Raw genomic sequence first — 22,689 nt, forward strand, 5'->3', positions numbered from 1 at the left:
CTAATGTGGATTAGCCATAGAAAGAAATTCTTATTTGGGCTGCGAATATTATTTGATTTTGAATATTTGATATGAATACAAGAAAGAGTTCTCCCCTATGACTGTGTGAGAGTGTTTGTGAGTTGATAAATGTATTATTATAGCTTTCCCATCATCCGACAGAGGAACAAGGGAAGCTATATTATATGAGGTAACATCACTAGAAAAAGATGCCATAGAAAGGAGATCTTATTTGGGCAACGAATACTGAATGTGATTTTGAATATTTGGTCAGGGTTTACTAGGGAAAAGTATCTTCCTCATGCCAGGTTGTTCTGACAAACCCCTGTACAGAGAGGCCCTGTGTGTAGGTTTGCATGTCCAACTAAAATTTCAAAACTACTAAGCAAAGACCCACAAGTTTATATTTTTTGTGATTGGCATGGCCTCGGATGTATAGTACCTAAAAAGTAAACAAAATTATTCATTCTTTGGGTGTCATCTGGACCAGGTTTTGTTCGGGCTAGTTCTTTTTTTTTTTTTTTTTTTTTTTTTTTGTTATATTCATTTCGAATGTTGTCTATTATATAAGAGATGTGACGGGGGTGGGGGTGGGGTGAGAGAGGTTGGAAAACAGAAGAGAAAAAGACATGATAGAGACAGATTGAGAGAAGTAGGGAAAAAGAAGTTTTGATATGAAGATGTTACAAACTTTAAACTTCTTTTTTTTTTTTTTAGGATCTGGGCAGCACTGGTTAATCCTCCTAGTAGTTAATAAAATAGGTCAATTTCTATAAATGTTAAATAAGTGTATGTGTAGACATTTTTTTTTTTTTTTTTAACAATTAACTAAGATGATGTCATCAACGGCAAAGACATGGGTATTGTACGTGAGGTCTGCAAATAAACAAGCAGTCAAATGTTTATTGTATTTCCATAAAGTCTATATGTTGCTATTGGCTATGAGCAAAGTGTAGTATCTGTTCTGATATTACACTCCGCCATTTTTTATCTTGATCAGTGGGGGACAAATCCTTCTAGATTGAGGCAATTATTTTTGTTCCTATCTGAAGTGCCCACTTTTGGGGAGCTGAATTTTCCCCACATTAAAACCCGACCATGTGTCTAACTCTGCCCTCATGGGGAGGCAAGTAAATAGGAACTCGGGTTCTGTGACCAGGATTTAACTCGATGAATGACAAAACACTTTCATCGAGGCAATTATAGCTGAAATCTATTTTTATTTATCACGCTCATGTTCACACTGCTGGCGCTATACGAAGGAACTGATAAACAATTATATAGATTTGCTTTTTTTATCTATATAATATAGATTTCCTTTTCTCTATTAATTTGTTGTTTTTATTTCAGGCCCTACCAAGAACCTTATTATAGAAGGAGGTGAGTTTGACTGGTCGTCCACTAAAATTATTTTTATGACATCTTCATTTCTTGGGTGTGTGTATGTTTATTTATTTATTTTTACATAATTTTGCATTAAGATAACTAGCTTTTATCTGCCTGGTGTTGCCTTGTAACATTTTAGCTTTAAACAAACATTAGACAAACCGTTTGCACATGTCTTTTCACACAAATGTGTACTTGTGCACATGTTATTGCCAGTGAGAGAGCAAGAAATAATTTACAAAACAATCTTTTTACATACGTGCACGATTGTTGGTCTTTATTCTCCGATTGTGTTTTTTTCATGTATTGATGCATTGATACCCTCGTGATTGTGATTTTCTGTTGAACTTGAGATGAATTTACTCTTATATGAAAATACAATGGAGTAGCTTTTAACCATTTTATTCAGAGAATTTGCTCTTTGGGGCGGAGAGACTGCGTAAATTATTTCTTAATTATTTTTTTTTTTAAATTAACAAATCTAACTCTGTCTTAACAAAATGGTTGACACATGGGCAGAGTCTCAAGACAATATTCACTTAGATCCTCTATAAATTTTTCAGATACATGTCGCTACTCTTGCTTCCAGTGTCCGACTGCTGGAAACTATTCTTTTCCCCCTGACTCGTGACCTAATCTCAATGTCCTATCATTCGGGAGATATTCATAAATGACTTTCCCTAATAAAATGGTGTCCAAAATGGGTATCTTTGTTGATGAAACCATGCTTTATATGAGGGGGGGGGGGACATGATCCCAAATGGTAACCTTATGTTCCAAGTGGCAATATGTGTCTTGTTTTGGGAATGAAAATAAAATAAAATGTTTTGTTGCTTACAAAAATTGATGTTTTACTAATTGAACGTTTAAAAAGAAAAAAAGTTATTTTAAATGTTTTTACTATTTATCACTAGCACAACAAGTTTTTTTCCATAGTTTTTCCCACTGCTTTCCACGCACACGACTACTTAAATAATAGTTATGTAACTTAGGCATACAAATAACTTTTTTTTTTTATTTCTATAATATTTGCATTAATTTTAAAAATAAGATTGTATGATTAAAATGAATCGAAGCATTTTCATGGCAGTATAGGTGCAAGTCCAGAGTTCAACCTAATACAAAATAATCTGTATGATGTATGCACCCATCATGGAATGAAAATGTCATATTCCAAAAATAACATAAATGATCAAGCACTTTTCCTTTTTTTAATTTTTTAAAACCAGGAGCATTAAATTTTGTAAGAAAATGAGACTTTGTCTTAAACTGCTGTATTTAATAGAAAACTCAAGTCGAATTACTGAGATCAAAATCAACTTTGTAATGACTACAATATACTATTAAAATGGTAAAAAAAAAATGATTTTCTATGCAAAAAAAAAAAAAAAATCAATTTATGATTTTGGGAATATGACATTTTTGTTTCATGACAGGTATGTACATCATGAGTTTTCTGTATTTATTTATTCTTCTAATTAGGTTGAACTCTAGACTTGCACTAATAAAAAGAAATGCTTTTATTCGTACAACAGGCATAAGTACTGAAGAAGGAATTTATTACTGTCCCAATTAACAATCGATAAAAGCAAATGTTGCCGCGATCACAGAATGTGTGAGCAATGAATAGTATGCTTACTTTGAATGCTACCAAAAAAAAAAGCAAAGCATCAAGGTTTGTAAAGGCCATTCAAGAATGAACAGCTGGTCAAACCCTGTCTGGTGGCCTTGAAGGACATTTAAAAAAAGGGGGGGGTATTAGTTGGCTTATTCTATAGGATCGTCTTTATCAGTTCCATGAAAAGGGACAGGGATCTTCGATGAAATAGGAATCATGGTTGCAAATAGGAAACCAAGAAATATAAAGAGAGCTGATAGGTCGGCTGGCTTTTTGGTAGGGATGTAGTATAGTTCCAGGGTTTTAATTTATTCCTGTCCTTCGTCACCCTGATGATAACGAGGACAAAGAGAAACTGGTAGCCTGTAAACATTTGAGGCTAGATTCAAACAGTTGTTAAGAATCGGTAGACTTCCGGTGCATGTGTCATTAGAGTGCTAATCACCTGTGTATCAATATGCCGACCAAACTACAGTTTGACACAAGATATTGCGCATACATATAAACAAAAATAGATATTTTGTGCAATTGTTGTAAGATCTTCAGGTCAATATTTTTTTTTTTTTTTTTTTTTTTTCTCCATGTCACTCGACACAAATGAACTTTTATTAATATTGTCATCTTTTTGTATTTTTTAACATGAATAAAAAATGTTTTAAAATTGGGTTTGAGTAGGACCCCCCCCTCTCCCACCACACACACACACATAAATACAAATTTAAAAGGGTAACCATGATAAAAGATGTTGGCCGAGACAGAAATCTTTAAAAATTTTCAATAGAGACTAGAAACGAGATGGATCAACCAACGTCACCATCCCCGCTTCTTTTTGAGTTGGCCTTGTGCCTAAATTTTTTGTTCATTTTCCCAATTGTATTTTTTTTTTTTTTTCCTGTGAATAAAAAATTTAATATCTCGAAGTGCAGTATCTGTTCTGATGCTACACTTTAATTTTCTGTTTTCGGTTAGTGGAGAAATCCTTCACGACTGAGACAATTTTTATTTTTGTTCCTTCCTCTACATTAAAAACTGAGTCTGCCCTTGTGGGGAGGTAAGTAAATAGGAACTGCTATAAGATCTTGATTCCTCATTTGAGTGGAACGAGATTTCAGACGTGTGGGTAGGAAGTGCCCTCCCTCTAACATCAATATCAGTCCAAGGCAAATAACTCGGATAATTTGGTGGTCTTCGTTATTGTAGCGAAATTCGAAAATGGAAATATTGAATTGTAAGTGAAGCCAAAGGTATCTACTGAATTCTCATGTCACAGTAATGAAAATATCCAAAAATTATGAAAAACGATAAGGTAAAAAAATTGATTAATGAAAAATTTTCAAAAACAATTATCAAGAATATAGTTTTGCTAAATTGGCCAAAGGTTTTCAGTTTTCAGAAAAGATTTACCTCCCTTTTGTTACAAGTAGAACTCTCTGGTTTCTTTTTTGCAAAACTCCATTTTCACTAATTGCCTTCTAAATCTATTTTCATTAATAATTAATTTTCTACTTTATTGTTTTTTTTTTTTTTTTTTTTTTTTGTTTTTTTCATTTTTAGATGTTTATTCCTGTGACATGACAATTCAGTAAATACTATTAGTTTCACTTGAAATTCAATTTTCGAATTTCGCTACAATAACAAAGAACCTATAATTCTGCTACATTCAAAACTACATTGTCTAAAAATGCCATGTTTTGCACATTGTTAAAATTTTCTTTATTAGTTTTTGCTCAAAATTCACTCATGTTTGCATTGGTTATTTATGTGAAATAAGAACCAAAGATGTGAGTTCTCTACTTTTTAACGGAAATCCACTTTTTTTAATTGAGAAAATACTGATTCGACTTTATTTACCTCCTATGGATTAGTTTTCCACATTTTGGGTGTTTTATTTTATTTTTTTTATTTTTTTTTACATCACTATTAGCTCCATCTCTTTCTCCATTCCTCTTCCTCTCTCCATCTTGCCTTGCTTTCTTATAACAGTTCTCTCTGAAAACTGAAAATGTTAATTTTCGCCATGAAGATTAATACTTCAAACCGGTTTAAGAAGATTGTAAGACGGATGATTTGTTTTACTGAAGACTGATTCCCCCCCATCCCCTCTTTCCACATGCATACTCTGTCTTTCTCTTAATTTTGTCTTATTTGAGACTGATTCGAATTGTTCAGTAATTTAAAGAAAAAAAAAGGGAATTGCGCTGCTCTTCACACGTGCACGAGTGGACACATCTTGTTCTCAGCTTATTTTGACGTTGGCTACTCGCATCCATGAAAAATGTGCAAAACCAGAAAAAAAAATATTCTGGTTTGGACATTTTTTTTTTCGAATATTAAAAATTACATGCATTATTGGTTCTTGTCCAGAATTACGTCCATATTAAAAAACAAAAAGAGAAATCTATATAATGTGCATACGCATGAAATATCATATCCCAAAATTATATAAATTGGTAAAGTAGTTTTATTTTTAAATTAGAAAATCGAATTTTATAACTATCTAAGGAATGACTGATGCTTGCCACTTAAAAAAATAAAAATTTATAAAAAGGGGAAGATAACTAAAAAATAATTCAAACTTTGTAATGTCTATGAATTCCCATTAATCGCTTAAAAATGATTTTAAATAAAACTACTTGGATCAATGTTCATGAGTTTGGAATATGATATTTTCGTTTTGTCACAGTTACGTACATCATACAGATTTTCCTTTGTTTTTATTTTTAACCTGGGTGTTTCAAACGTGGTTAATCCCATCGGGGTGTTCGTAGAGCCCAATACAAAAATGTTTATAGAGTTATTATTTTGTAAAATATAGTTATTTTGCTGCTCAAGATATATCTACATTCCCTGCTGAACAGTTTGAATCACTTGTATCTTGTTGATATTAATATAAAATAATGCAATAAAATAAATTATAAAAATAAGAAAAAAATTTTTAAACCTCTTAGATTTAGGTCACATTTATTTAAAAATACCTCTAGGATACACCAGTTTGTGTTATTTTTTAATATCTATGGATGAACACAAAATGTTCCCATAAATTGAAATAGCAAGAAAAATGACTATGAGTGCATTAGATAAGCATTGCCTTTCAATCTGATTCACTTCCAAGGAAAACTGAGATACAATTGCACCATACCACATGTGCTATGCTCTCACCGAGTAAGGAGAGTACAGGGAGGGGGGAAAAGAAATAAGTTGCTAACTAGGAATTATGAGCATTTAAGCAAAATTGTGGTGACAACATACTCCAGTGGACTAACGTAGGGTTAATATAAGGAGAATCCTTGAAAATGTAACAAAAGTTGTGATAAATGGCTTTTTCGATTATTCAAGTTGGCCCGATCGCAGAGGATTGGGCCTAATTAAATAGTAGTTATTGCGTGGAGATAACTCCTGTTTTTACATTTTTAAATTTTAATTCACTTAAAATTAAAAAGTAGATATATTATTCCACTATTTCATAAAAAATCTTATTCACGTTTATTTCATTCAAAGTTATTTAACTTTAAACATTGTATTTTTATTTCATTATGAAAATACAATCTTAAAAAATATGTTTGTCATGAAAATAACGAACTCATTTTATTTTTTTCAGTGGATGGGAATAAGTTCAGGACAGTAAAGCATTTTATGTAAGTATTCTAAGAAATATTAAATTCAAAAACAATTTCCAGTCGCATCTTTAGCTTACAAGCTGCTCTCAATTAAAGCGAAGTAACTCCGTTAATTCTGTCTTTACAGTGACTACATAGTATTAAAAATAATTTTTTGCTCATGTGGATACAATTCCCGTTATTACTTTTTATTCGAAATTTAGCAGTAATGGTTATTTTGGTGCTTATCCAGAATTGCCCTCCTCATATTAAAAAGCAAAACAAAATGTGAACAAATATCTTACTGCACAATTACCTACTTATAATGTCCCCACTCTATATTAATCTGGCCCCTAATTCATGAATGATCCTTTTTTTTTTTTTTTTTTTTTTTTTTTTTTAATAGATTCTGATAGCTTCTTTTCTTGCCTTTCGGGTTTCCTTTCCTACTTTCTGTTTCCCTGACTGTACTGATATGCAGAAATTTTAATTTAATGTGAACAAATATCTTGCTGCCCAACTTCTCATGAAGGTCTTTTTTAATTCTTTTTTTTTTTTTTGTCTCTTTAAAACAATATTAAGGGAAGCAACTCTTCACTTGAAAGTAGGAGTTATTGCCTCCCTTATTTTTGTTTTCGATCTCTACTGCATATTTGTTTCATATCTTTTATAATAAAGATACCTGGATCGAACTAAGTCATTCTTTTTTAAATGCAAGAGACATTCCTAAAGAATGCCTCTTATTTTTTGTTCTGCCCGAATGTATCAAAGAGTATTAATTGTCTATGGTTCTGGGATGAGGTGATTTCATTATGGATTTCGTTTTTTGGACTCATTTCCTCATCTTCGGTGTTTTTTCCACTACGTTTCGGCCGTATCATCCTTCAGCCTTCTTCAGGCGTATCTCGAACTCAGAAACTATTTTTTGGAATTTCGAACCCAACCCTTTATTGTTACCCGAGTTCGAGATACGCCTGAAGAAGACCGAAGGATGATACGGCCGAAACGTAGTGGAAAAAACACCGAAGATGAGGAAGTGAGTCTGAAAAACGAAATCCATAAGGTATCAAAGAGGTTTACAAATTCATTATGATTGAACTCTTGCATTCAGGACCTGACAGTTTCATCTCTCTGTTGTAGATATTAACAGTGTGAGACTATTAAGTAAACAATCTTTGTTGTGGACGTGTCAGAAGCTGCGTCGTTGAATTCCTTCATGCAGAAGTGCATTCAGAATGGTCGTGACTATGTAGAAAAATAAATTTTGGAGCACGAAAGGCTGCTGGTTTCAATGGTATATCACTCTCGTCTTGGTAGCTTTTCAACTTTTTGAGTAAAAAAAAAAAAAAAGGCTTTACTTTTGAAACAACCTTCGTAAACTATCAACATCATTATCATATTCAGTTTTACATGCATTGGATGGCGTTTAGAAATTTACTTTAAAACTAACCTATCTCTGGCCAAATCTTTATTTATCCCTCTTTCTCCGAAATTTATTTTACTTCTATCCATGTTTTCCTTTGTTTTCTCCTGTCAACTGAACCTATTACTTCAACTACTCTACATCTACTAATCCAAGAACCATCATTCTTTCAATGTGGCCATATCATTATAATGTCTTCTCCTGCACATATCTCCCTTTTAAGACTCACATTACGCATCCATTGTATCATTCTTATACCATTTCTTTCCATGCAACCCATATCTTCAACCCTCACTATCCAAGTGTTGTGTTATTCATAAGACCGATCGCTAGTCATGATTTGTTTGAATCTGTACAATTATGCGTGCTTCCACAATCGGATGTAAAAAAGAAAAAAGTTTCTTGTACTTTTAATAACAAGTAACAAGAATGATTACAATTTTTTATTCTCCAGTGACAACACTGACAGCAAGAAGGGGCACAAGATGGTGGTGTGTGTATGTGCAAAATGGCAGAGATATAATGTGCTTGCTCTCTTGCTGTGGTCGGGTCTTCTCTCTGGTTGTCTTTCTTTCTATTGGGACAGATGACATCAGAACATTCCTCTACACCTTTTTTTTTTTTTTTTTGTGGGTGTCTGAAATGTCAGTCAGTCCCAGCTGATGCAAAATTCCCACAATTCTGCCCCCCCCCCCCCATTTGGACTTCCTTGATATTATTGCACCTCGATCTAGGATTCTTCCCCTGACTGACTTTCCCTGGTCCAGCTTCTATTGATGTCATCTTCACAAGCCCAGATAGCCGATTGTCCTCTCTAGAATTACCTCTGCCATTTGAAACTCTACCCCATCCATCTGTAACACAAGTTTCACATTATACTGCATACACATGCCTGATAGATTCGTATCTTGGTTGACAGTGGTAAAACTCTGGTGGTTAGTAATAGCAGAAACACTCTGAACTTAATTCACTCCTCATGCTTGCGATCACATTAGAATCTGCTCCACCGAACAATCTCAATAGATTTACCATTCAAATATACTTTCTCCACATTGTTTCATCCATCTCCATTATCTTATACTTGTTGCACACAAATTGATTATCCACTCTCAAGACAAGTCGGGTAGCACCAATATTGTGATGTAGCAGGGCCAAACAAATAGCAGTTTCTCGGCGGCCAAGAAAAAAGAACTCACAACAACAAAATCGTTTGTTAGAAAACTATAAAATAATCTTTTCTTTCTTGCTTTCTGCTGCATGCTGATTGTCGGCAGGCATATTGTTGTGTTTGTAAAAGACATTTGTTTTGAGCAAAATGGGCGAAAGTGCCTGGAAATTGCACATGACTGGCACTGAACACAAAACAAATGAAAGCTGTAAATAGTTGACCAGTTTTGTTGCGCATTAGAACACTTCAAGTAAATAACTGACCTTTAAAACTTCAAAACTATTTCATAAAATAAAAAGATAAAAATAATTTTTTCCTGTTGTGAATTAAGTTTTTTTGGTTTATTTTATCATTGTTTATATATCAAATTTTGTGTTGAAAACTTGAATTTTGTCTGGAGAAAACCCTGGAAAACTTTGAAATATCTTGGAAAATTCTTGAAAATCGACATTGAAAATTTGTACAAACCCTGAAGGTGTAACAAACTAAGTATCATGGTATCTGTTCGATGCATAATAGGAATTAGTCACTACGTATCACATCTACTCTAGAAGTTTTGTATAAAGCACTTGGTCAGTGAGCTTTTTAACGGGCAAAAATTGTCTGGTTCAGTATATATTAAATAGTAAAATGAAATATAATCAAGAACGGATGAAAATCAGTTTTTTTTTATAGACATAGATATTATGCTATATTTTTATTTATATATATATATATATAATCATTCAAACACAATGTTTGAATATATGATTAAGTGGCAGTTTTAGTCATTTAGAACTGTTTTAAAGCTTCACCGCTCACTGATTTTTCAACCGAATTTCAAACAATTATTGCAGTTTATAAATCAACTTTATTGTGAAAAAAAATGTTTAATTTTCGTTCAGTAAAGCAAAAGTTATGAGGAATTTACTGGTGTTCAAAATCGTAAAAATATGTAAGGTGAGCAACTGACTGGATTCCATAGCAATCATGTCGCTTCAGTGACTACTGTTGTTACCAATTCACCGTTCTCGCAAAAAGAGAAGTAACAAGTGAAACTGAGAGAATCGAAGGGAGATAATTGGGGGAATTTTATTGAAAGCAGACGAGTGCTAAGAGGTCAAAAAACTAAGACTGAAATTAAACAAAGAACAAGTTAATTTACTGGAAGCCTGGAAAAATGGATTACAATGGAAAAATGCTAGCATGAAAAGTAATATGGTTAAGCTTAAACATGGAAAAGTAAACGACTAGTTGTTAAAACTGGAAAGAACTGCAATATTATAAGTTATAAATTCATTATATTTTTTACTAGAATATCTTCAGTTTATAACTTAAAATATTGCAGCATTAAGAATTTTTTTAATTCAATTCATAACATATAATCAATTCTTAATGCTGCAATATTTGAAGTTATAAATTTATTATATTTTTTACTAGAATAACTTGTCCTTTTCTTTTCCAGTTTTAACAACTAGTCCTTTACTTTTCCATGTTTAAGCTTAACCATATTACTTTTCATGCTCACATTTTTCTATTGTAATATATACATACATATATATATATATATATATATATATATATATATTAAGTAATGTGATTTATAATTTAAAAATTAAAAAAAAAAATTTTTTAATTTAAAAATCAAATTTTAATTAAATTAAAAATCAGTTTCATAAGAAGGAACAACAAAGTCAATTATCTGTACGATCGTTTCGGAAATCCGTGCTTTTTATTTGTGGTATACATGAAGTCACGTAGAATAATTATACATAGTTTTTTTTTGGTAAGCACGGTCTCCTCATCAGCAAATTTAGGAGGATTTCTATTGAAATCCTCCTAAATTTGCTGATTTCTATTGAAATCCTCCTAAATTTGCTGATGAGGAGACCGTGCTTACCAAAAAAACTATGTATAATTGTTCTACGTGACTTCATGTATACCACAAATAAAAAGCACGGATTTCCGAAACGATCGTACAGATAATTGACTTTGTTGTTGTTCCTTCTTATGAAACTGATTTTTAATTTAATTAAAATTTGATTTTTAAATTTAAAAAAAATTTTTTTTAAATTATAAATCACATTACTTAATATTGAATTAGCTCTAGGACATTTAACTATCGAGCTTATCATATATCTAAATTACAACGAGCATTTCCTGTATTTTAATTTAACTAGTAATTTCACTATTACATTAAAATACACTTAGCTCTTTAGACTATTATTCTAATCTCCTTTATATATATATATATCTCTGAGGAAAGAACTTTTGATTTTCACTCTCTTAATTAATACTGATTGCAGTTTTAAAAAACGATTTTTGTTCTGCCCTCTCCACGTACACGTGCACATTGGATTTTATTATTCTTCCTTTTTTCTTTTTTCTTGTTTTATCTTTCTCCCCCCTCCGTCTTTCCATCTTCATTTCCTTTTCCCTTAAGAATGGTTCTCTCTTAAAACTATCATTTTGCCACGAAGGTAAAGACATCAAATGATTTATGATAAGGATAGGAGGAATTGCATTACTTTTATTTCATTAAAGAATGTCTTCCTGTCTCTTTTCCTTCTCATACGTACTCGGTATCTTTATATTTTAATTTAGATTTTGTTTACCAAGATTGATATTTCACTGATTAAACGCTTTAGAATATTTTAGTTTTTACTACTAACACATCATCCAAGTGTTTTTATGCTATCCCCTCTTTACACGTGTGCACACAATGACCTTGCTTTCTCCAGGTTGGGAAAGTTATATCGATTTCAGCTTTTTTTTGCCATTAGAAAAAAACAAACCAAATTAAAATTGAATTCATCAGTCTTAAAATGCATCCAACTGACATATCTGTGTTAGGTCAAAAATCGTTGTACTCTTGGTAACATGATATTGCTAATCTGGTCATTCTATCATTTTTCCTCTTCAACCTATTTGAGCCTATATATCCAGTAGTAGATCCTTTTGTAACGGAACATGTTAGAGAATTGGGGATGGCTGCATCCATTAAAGCACATATGTAAATTAGCAACTGTGTGTGAGCTTGCATCATAAAAAAGGAGAGAGAAATACACTGTGGTTGATGACAGAAGCAAGTTGCATGCAGATTCATGAAGATGGATGTGTGAATACAAAGGTGAGGAAGCACTGGCTAGCGCTAACATGAGGTTGTGGGGACAGAGACTTTTAAAAAGCACATGTGTGAAGAGATTTTGGAAAGATGAAATGTTTTGGAGAAACCACAAATAAATGCATTTGATTTGCACTTGGAAAAATGCAGTCGGATTTTAATTTCTTTCATATTTTTTTCTTTATTTGTTCCTGCGACGTTACATTTTATGTGATAAGGTATGCTATCATCGATGATATTTTGTAGGTTGGTTGCTTTTCGGTTGTTGTCTGATTTCTGTGTATTTGTTTTGTTTGTTTTTGTGTTTTTTTTTTAAATATATATATATATATATATAATATATGCGCTGATATTATTGTTTTCTCTTTTGTAGGTAGGAACTAGTTTTGGCTTGCTCATTTACCGTCCATGACAACTTTAGAATATTCCACCTCCATTCTCTAAAAGTGATTTTATTCCCCTTTCCTTTGTACTTCATTCACTATAAAACAACCATGTAAATACTTCATTCAATGTTATTTAACCATTGACAAAAATAAATATATTTTTATTCAACTTGCATTTGACTTGTTATTATTCGTGAATTCTACTGTGTATACAGTGTCTTTGTTTTGTTTTTTTATTTGGATAATTGTTCTCATCTTGAGTGTTGTTTGTGCAACGTTTCGGCCATTTGTAACTTCTAATCTTCTTCAGGTGCATCTTGTCGAACTCTGAGATCTGTACAGAATTTTGAAAAAAAAAAAAAAACTTTCATCAGCAAAGACGCGTGGCATAATTAATAAAGTTCTTAGTGACACTCTTTTGAAAGTACAATCCTCAGTGCAGGCGATATTAACAATACAATTGTGAATTACTTATGATTTCTACCTGGCATAGACTTGTGGAATGAGAGCATGCTATCCCAATGGATTAAATGAAGGATTCTATCTGAAATTTTAGAACTAACGAGGAAAAGAAAATAAGTGAGCGTTACGAGGTTGTTTAATTTAAAAAAAAAAAAAAAAAAAAATTTGTCACTCCAAATAAGAACAAAAATGAAAATTACCTCAAACTAGAATGATCCCTTGTTAACTTATCAAGATCAGAAAAGATGAAATGAAGTATCCTAGTAGATACTACACATTGAAATATTTATTTGTACAAAATATATTTACATTTTGAACAGATTAGACACAAGAGCATCAAAAATGTGACGGAAATCGTGAGAAGCACCATTTGTCTTACATGGATAATGTTTCTGAAATTTTTTTATATGAGAATTGATTTGGTTTATTCATTGTCATTGAGTTATTTTCACATTTTAACCGATGTAACCTTCAACCTTCTTCAGATGTATCTTGTTGAACTATATAATTTTTATGTTGAACTTGAGGAATCTGCGCAGTTCCCCAAATAGGGGCACACTGGAAGTAGGTAAAAATAAAAATTGTCTTAGTCAACAGAGAGGGAAACCCTTCTATACTAAGGACAAATAAACTTGAGTGTAGCATCAGAACAGATTTTATTTAGTGCGCCATTTATTACCAGAGCCTCATTTAGGATCCACCACACTTAGGCACAAGGGCCAGTAGGGGGAAGTGGAGTTGGGGTTTATCTATCTATTCTAATTGTCTTTTTATTAAAAACTTTATTGACGCTTCACTAGTCACTATCCCCATAATACCTCATCCTTTCCATGGTGTTTACCTACTTAAGATCCTCAGCTTATATGATGACATCATTTACAATTGTTTGAAACAGAAACAAACATTTATATACAACAACCAAAGCAAAAAGTATGTACAAACTTAAGGATTTTTTAAAAAATTTTTTATTTATTTTTATTTTTTAAAGGAACAGGAACAACGTTCATACTTACCTAGTTTAGGACTTATAAAATTTTCACTCTAAATGGTTACCTTATGTAACACCTTGATTGGGCTGGGTTCTGCAGAACCCAGGGCCACAATGCCCAATACATCAGGGAGGGAATATGAATCCAAACCCACCACCTCGTCGTCGGATGCACAAACTAGTGTTGTGCACTCATCTTCTGTTGAATTCCATGCAATATAATCTTTTCCAATCGCATCTGATTTTTACTTTAATTTGATGCTTAAAATAACCAACCAGATCCTGATCAAGGCGTGTAGTCCGCATCACTAATCTAGCTACTATTAGGATCACGAGAAAAAACATTTGTTTCTCCCTAGTAAACGGTGAGTCTGTTGTCGACGACATATGTCAAATCAAGGGGCACTAACTCTTCGGGATCGATACAAGCTGTTACCTCTCCGACATACTCCCAGAGACTCCGAAGTCTACTGCAAAGGAAGACTACATGATCTGTAGTTTCATCTTAGTTGCAGCGTGGACAGAAGAGTAGCTCATCTTCCCTTCCTCCATCTCTGGTGTGTCTGTTGTGCATCCCAGACAAATCTCCAGGTAATAGAATTCCGAGTTGTTCAAGTAGCTTCGATATGGTGCCCAATTGCACTGCAAGCGGACCTCCTCCTTTGACCTGTAGCTGCCCCACCAGCGGATCCTTTGTGGTCCCTACCACTAAGCCCCAATATAGTCTCTTTCTAAACCGAGCAAGGTCACTGGACCCCGACAATGCCCTAAGGGCGACCCAGCATTCGGTGAAGAGTGGCGTCTCCCTACCCAGTCTGCAACAACCTTCCGTGGAGTAGTTGGGTATGAGTCGAGGAAAGGAGCATTCAACAACAGAGACCCATGGAGAATCTTGGAGTAACATACGACTTAGGAAAGCCAACCTTTCAGCGTGCCGATGACACTCCAGGTTGGGTATCCTCAAGGCTAAGGCTTTGCATATAGATCTGTTACAGACAAAGGGATTTCCCCTCTTCCAAAGAAGTGAGAAGAGGAGCTGCTCAAAAACGTTAAGGTGGCCCGCAGGCAGGGAAGTACAGACATCTGGTAAAGGATCAACGGAAAGATGTGAGTAATGCACGTCTCCACATGATCCTTCAAGGATAATTTCCTTCGAATCCAAGTCCCCACAGACGATTTGACCTTGGCCTATACCTCCGACCAATTTTCTAGCTGGAGACCTGGTCTGAACCAAACTCCGAGAATATGAACTGGGCCTTCTGACCAGCTGAAATCGCCTGGAAGTGTAAAAAGCCCCTAACCGTAGAACAATCGACTTGCTACAGTTGACAATGGCCCTTGTAACGTTTTCATACTCAACGAGCACCTGAGTTACTGCTTTGATGTCGTTATGGTTCGACATGTACACTGTAATATCATCGGCATACGCAGACGTCTTGGCACACTTTCCGCCAGGAAGATCAATGCTGTGCAGGACTGGCCTTGTCACCTTATCCCTTAATTTGTGAAGGAAGGGCTCCAACACCAGGGGATAAAGCAGAGGCAACAGCGGAGAATACGGACGCACTGACCGAGAGACACCAAACGAGTCTGAGAGGTTACCATTATCGTTATCGCTACTGTCGGTCACCCTCTTTTCTAGCATATCAGCCCTTTTCAGGTTATTTAATGCTGGATCCAGTTGTTTTGGAAATAATATTCATGTTGCATCCAGTTATTTTGTAGGGTTTTATTCTTCAAGTTCTTTGTATCTTCAATCGCTAGTTTGTAGTGTTTGGTTTGGTTGTTTTATAGTGGATTTTATATTTTTTGTTACCTGCCCTGCAGAACATGAATGAGTTTTGCAATGGGAGAGAGAAAAGGGTTACAGAAAAGGGGAAAAGTAGGGAAAAGGTGGGTTGTTGTTTTTTGGTTTTGGTTTTGCAGAACATGATTGAGTTTTGCAAAACAAAAGGAAGTAGAGAAACATAAATGTTAGGTGCAGGAAACCAATATCTTCAGACAGCCTGATCTGGTAGCACCAGTGTTTTGTTATGAAAGCATAACACTAATGAATGTGTAATTGCTGCAAAGCAACTTTTCTCTACTATTATATAAAAGGAACTTTGTCTGGGTTCATTCCTTATGGACTCTAAAATGGCTGGGCCGATTTTTATGAAATTTCACACAAACATACTTTATGTGCCAGGCAGTGTTCTTAGATAGGTTTTGTATCTGAGTGTCTTCGATAAGTATTGATAATTAAAAAATCCGCTGAAAGAAAGAACAAGCGATTTTGACCAAAGTTAACACCTTACACAGCCTAACATGACGAATGTATTTGAAAAATTTTATTACCACACAAGTCCAAAGGCCCGACATATAAAATCAACAGTAGGTTCTTTGATATGACAGGGGCACATTCGAAGTAGATGTTTCTGTTTAAAGCACAATTGCACTATGATACTTGAGTTCCATTTTAAACTTAAATTAATGCCATTATATATGAAAATAATTTTATCAAATCAGCAGTAGGTTCTCTACAGTGCAATGTATAATACAATGTATTGTGGACTAATCCCTCCTGGGAGGCATGTAAAAATGGGCGATTTCACCGATTTCGATGACAGTAAACATATGCGAGTGTGAAACATTCCTTGATCATCATTTAATCCCCGGCAACGTCGGGTCTCCCTGCTAGTAGCACATAGAACCATTATGTTAAATTGTAAAAAATTGAATCGTAGACATGAAATGGTGAAAAAAAACATCTCGTCATATTGGATTCTATTTATATGATTAATCTATACCAGTGGGACCTGTGGAAATTCCACAGAGGACTCATTCATATGTAATATATTGATGTTGGCATTCTGTAGATGTTCAGTGTAAATGGAGACGCTCTGATATTATTGTAGCTTTGTTGTTAAAACTGCAGAAGTATTTATCTAAGCTAGCACAAACACCTGGCAAAGCCCGGTCGTAAAGTACGCTTAAATATGACATTTTAATTCTTGCAGATTTTGTATATATTATTATAGAGTTAATGTTCTATCGTTTTTTTATATGTTATAAAGTTGCGATTTCAAAAATAAAAAATATATCCATATGACTGGGATGCATTAGCTTGAATCGAAACTGAAATAAAACTTATGAAAAAAATATATGTATATATATATATATATATATATATATATATATATATATATATATATATATATATATAACTTGAGTTCCTTCAGCCATAATCGAAACTGAAACCAAAACTTATGAAGAATTCTTGATAAAATTATTTATTAAAAAAAAAAAATAGATTACTGGAGTGCCATCAGTTATAACCAAAACCGAAACTTATGAAGAATTCTTGGTAAAATTATTTATGACAAGAAATGGAAGTACATAACAATTAAACGACCCAGATATAGGCATGACAGAAAACAACACACGTTATCGTATTAATATATAGATAATAATGAGACTTGCTCCTTCCTTTGTTAGTCTGTACATTATGCTTTGAAAAAGGCCAAGTGTGATTTTTGAAAACCAAACTGCTTAAAATAATTTTTAAAAGGCCAATCTGGCAACCCTGGGTGATCTCTCTTTTATGTAACCTCGTTTTCCAATATCATTATAATAATAATATATGATTATTGTTGTAAGAAAGGAACTTGTAGTAATTTCGATGTGCAGCGGTTGTTCACCGAGGAAAGAAGTCGGCTAAACATTATGTAAAAAAAAAAAAGGCAACAATTAGAAGAAAAGTAGGGTAAAAAAAAATGAACATTGTCTGCCAAGAGGTGCTGGACTGAAGGAGTAAATTTAAGATTGTCTCCTTCAATGTAATTTTATTATTTGTATTGAACTATGTAGCACAATATTACTTTCTGAGTATTTATCAGTATTTATTAATTTATCTCATTTGGGTCAGTTCTATATTCAAAATACAGGGTGTTCCAAAAGTCCTGACATTTTGACATTGAATATCTCGAGAATTATTGAGGATATAAAAACGCATCTGGTATAATCAGAAATCTTGTAATATCAAGTTTTTCATGGAATGTCCAAAGATGTCTAATGTGAGCACCATTGGTAACTCGACACACATCAAGCTGATAGTCAAGTTCTTGCCAAACGCGTCTCAGCATTGCATTGTCAATGGTTGAAACAGCTTCAGTTATTCAGGCCTTTCAGCTCATCGACGTATCTTAGTATGGGAGGCACATATACTTTCATAAATCGCCACAAAAAAAGAGAAAAAAAAAATTAAATTTATTGTTTCCCAGAAATTTTGATGAAAAAGTCAAATTCTTCTTAGAGGCTGTTCATCTACAAATTTAACAGTTGTTAAAATTATGAAATTTTCAGGGATTATACAGTTAAACCAACAACTGACTAAGACAAAAAATCAAGTCTCTATTTGTATATAAAAAATCACTTTGTGTGTGTGAGTTCATTCCCTATGGAAATTTCAAAAATATCGGCCCTCTGCAACAGGGCCGATATTTTTGAAATTTCACACATATGTACTTTATGTGTCTGAGAGTGTTCTTAGATAGGTTTTATATTGGAATGCCCTTGATAAGTCTTAAAAATTGATAATCAGATATATCCCATTAAAGAAGGAACAGTTCGATTTCGACCAAAGTGAACACCCTTATACAGCCTAATATCACAAGTGCATTTGAGAAGTTTTATCACCAAACAAGCAGAAGAGCCCAGCATATAAATTTAACAGTTTGATATGACGGGTGTGAGTGAAATGAATATTTCTGTTCAGAACACAATTGAACATGATGCTTGACTTTTGCATTTTAAACTAATTCAGGCTATCATATATAAAAATAATTTTATAAAATCAACAGTAGGTTCTCTACAGTGCAATGTAGACTACAGTGTATTATGGACTAAGTCACTGTGGGGAGGAATATGAAACTTTATTCAAGTACACTGCAGTAGGTCCCCAAATAGAGCATGCAATGAATCGATTTGATTGGCAAATCAGTGAAGCTGATAGTCCTTAATGTAAGTGCGAAACGTTTGTTGATCCTCACTCAATCCTGGATAATGTCGGGTCTCCTTGTTAGCATACAAAAAATAAATGTTAATGGGTCAAAATTAGGGACAAAGTTAAAAATAAAAATTGACCTCTGCAGTCTCTACCAAATTACTCAGCCAATTTTTGGTCTAAACATTTAAAATTTTACATAAAGTATATTTAGACATAAGACAAGCTTTTTAATCGGTTTTTGGCCGAAAATTTTGCTACCAAGAGATCAAAGTTCAAAAGATTTGACCTTTGTGGTCTCTAGCAAACTATTCAGCCAATTTTGGGTCTAAACATTTAAAAGTTTTACATAAAGGGTATTCAGACATGCAGCAAGCTTTTTAATCAGTGTTTGGGTGCAAATTTGGCTGGCAAGAGGTCAAAGTTGAAAGAGTTGACATTACAAACTCTACCAAACTCCTCTGCCAATTTTAGATCTAAACACTTGAAATTTTAGATGTAGGTTACCTGGACATGAGTCAAACTTTTGAATATATGTATACATATGCACATAAAGTTATGAACAGTACATAGGACCCGAGCAAAGCCGTGCTAAACTGCTAGTATCCAATAAAAGTTATTTTTCTACCTGCCTGGCTCTTCTTTTTTTGTTTTTTTTTTTGTTTTTAAGTAGTTTTACATGTTGCTTATTTCATCTCAAAAATTCCCTTTTTACGAGTTGTTAGTCAACAAGATAGCGGCCTAAATTCTTTTCCATGGGAAACAAGCCGGCCGCCATTTTGTTGGCTAACAACTCATAGAAAAGGGAATTTGCGATGAAATAAAGAACATTTAAAATTACTTAAAAATACAAAAAAAAAGGTACTTAATGACGAGTGTGGACCCTGTGCTAACATTAGTCTATTTAGCCATAAAAAACTTTTTCAGGCAAAAATAATTTTTAAAAAGCCGAAGAAAATGCCAAATTGATTTTAAACTCCAAATTAATCTAGCGTGTTTTCTGTTTTGACTTTTTTTTTTCTTTGAGTAAATTTCATTCATATTTTTATTTTGTGCTTGTTTTTATTTTATTTTAAATTTGTTATTTTATTTCATTTTTATTTTATTTTAATGCATTTTAAATTTATTTTTATTTGAATTCATTTTAAATTTGTTTTTTATTTTCATTTTAAATTCATTATTTTATTTTCTCTACTAATTTTTTTTTTTTTTACATTTATAACAACAACAAACGATGCTTACGCAACTATTTGAGTGGACAAAGGACTTTGATTCTTCTCATAATTTCTTGAACGAAAACGAAAAATACTTGCATGCACTCAGTCATCAGGAGATGACTCTCATAAAGTATCGTGACACGAAGATTCATAAGAGTCATAAGACATCCATTAAAAAAGGATCTTTTTTTTCTAGAAAACTCCAAGTTAACTTTACAAGAATTTATAAAAATTGAGTATGTCTGGTCTAGACAGAGATCACTGGTGTTGTTGCTGCTGGTCTATGCTAATTAAATGTGACTACCATTTATCAATGGTATCAATACCTCAGAGACGTCACGAGCCGTCATATGGTGTTCGAACCCGTATCAAATAAGTGGAAAAAAATACTCGAGTTTTTTTTTAGTCAGTACATGTAACAATTTGGAGTTTCAAATCAATTTGGCATTTTCTTTGGCTTTTTTAAAAAATTTTATTTGGCCTGAAAAAGTTTTTCATGGCTAAATAGACGAATGTTTGCGAAGACAGGGTCCACACTCGTCATCAAGCGCCGAAAACACTTTTTACCCCCTCTCCGTCCCTATTAATTGCTGCCCAGCCAGAGAGGGCAGGGTGCTAAGTTTTACTGGTTCAGAATTTTTGTAGGAATTTTTGACACCCCTAACACGAAACTGCGAATACAATATAAAAATCTCGTAATTTCTCTGTTAAAAGTGGGTTATTTATTTTCTTTATGGATTATACTTCCAAAATAAACTATTACAGTTGTTTTAAAAGTAATAGAAATATTTTTTTTTTTTTAAAACAGTAATGAATTTTCCGAACTCAATATTTTTCAATTTTTAAACTTTAAAAATCTATCAAAATTTTTCTATTGATTCTATTTTTACGATATTTTCAGGGTCAATGTGAAATTTTATGTTCTTTCCAATAAACCGAATATAATATTTTAGACAAACGTTTTTTTTAAAATTCACGCGCCCCCCCAAGTGTCACCCATTTTGAAATGTCTATTAAAAAGTAAATAATTAATTTATTTTGAATAGTTTTATATATCACAAATTGAAGAGAAAAGGTCAGTAAATAATATATTCAAATTTAAAACAAAAAAAAATCGCTTTTTTTAGAAATTTACCTGTAAAGTCCGAAGTTTAAAACCTTATTTTATAAGAACACATTGTTTTTTTTTTTTTGTCTTTTTTTTTTTTTTAATGAAACCTTGGTCCTTGCTCCTTTAATTGAAAAAATAATTAGGGCTTGAATTACATTTTTCGAGGAGTTATAAGCTTGAAAAGACAGGGGGTCGAATAATTCACGCCTCTCATTTTGAAATGTCTATTAAAAAGTAAATAATTAATTTATTTTGAATAGTTTTATATATCACAAATTGAAGAGAAAAGGTCAGTAAATAATATATTCAAATTTAAAACAAAAAAAAAATCGCTTTTTTAGAAATTTACCTGTAAAGTCCGAAGTTTAAAACCTTATTTTATAAGAACACATTGTTTTTTTTTTTTTTGTCTTTTTTTTTTTTTTAATGAAACCTTGGTCCTTGCTCCTTTAATTGAAAAAATAATTAGGGCTTGAATTACATTTTTCGAGGAGTTATAAGCTTGAAAAGACAGGGGGTCGAATAATTCACGCCTCTCATTTTGAAATGTCTATTAAAAAGTAAATAATTAATTTATTTTGAATAGTTTTATATATCACAAATTGAAGAGAAAAGGTCAGTAAATAATATATTCAAATTTAAAACAAAAAAAAAATCGCTTTTTTAGAAATTTACCTGTAAAGTCCGAAGTTTAAAACCTTTTTTTAAAAAAAAAAAACACATTGTTTTTTTTTGTTTTTTTTTTTTAATAAAACCTTGGTCCTTGCTCCTTTAATTGAAAAAAAAAATTAGGGCTTGAATTACATTTTTCGAGGAGTTATAAGCTTGGAAAGATGGGGTGGAATTATTCACTATTTTCACGAAATTTCTGACACTGCCATGAAAGCACTCGTTCTACAAAAATCGGCTGGGAGAATCCCAATAAAATAAAAACATGTGACACCCACCGAACAATGATCTCACCACGTGATACCAGCCTATATGTTGACCTTTTTTCTTTCGGGGGGGGGGGTAAAAAAAAAAAAAAGGTACTTATAAATAAAAAATAATAATATACATTTTTTTTTAAAGATTTTCTCTTTAAAAAAAAAAAAAAAAAATGGCTAATGTAAAATGTTCCAATAACGGAAAATCAAAGTTTAAATGAGTCTCCTATTTCCATCATACGCCCAACGACCAGCCTACCACGAGTTGTTTGGAGTGAGAGTGTGTGTGTGTGTGTGTGTGTGTGAGAGAGAGAGAGAGAG

At 32.8% G+C, this 22,689-nt stretch overlaps 1 protein-coding gene across 1 annotated transcript in view; it reads left to right on the top strand.

Moving 5' to 3' along the window:
- LOC145249732 (RNA-binding protein 4.1-like) overlaps nucleotides 1-12,849 on the top strand; it is a 49,503-nt gene extending 36,654 nt beyond the window's left edge. The window contains exons 7-9 of the mRNA XM_080111634.1: nucleotides 1,351-1,380; nucleotides 6,603-6,639; nucleotides 12,668-12,849. Coding sequence (XP_079967760.1) covers nucleotides 1,351-1,380; nucleotides 6,603-6,615 — 43 coding nt within the window. The 3' untranslated portion in view covers nucleotides 6,616-6,639; nucleotides 12,668-12,849. The remainder of the gene's footprint in view (nucleotides 1-1,350; nucleotides 1,381-6,602; nucleotides 6,640-12,667) is intronic.
- Nucleotides 12,850-22,689: the final 9,840 nt, after the last annotated feature.

This window comes from Euprymna scolopes, chromosome 28 (genome assembly GCF_053919585.1).
Source record: "Euprymna scolopes isolate OS-2025 chromosome 28, ASM5391958v1, whole genome shotgun sequence".
Taxonomy (NCBI): domain Eukaryota; kingdom Metazoa; phylum Mollusca; class Cephalopoda; order Sepiida; family Sepiolidae; genus Euprymna; species Euprymna scolopes.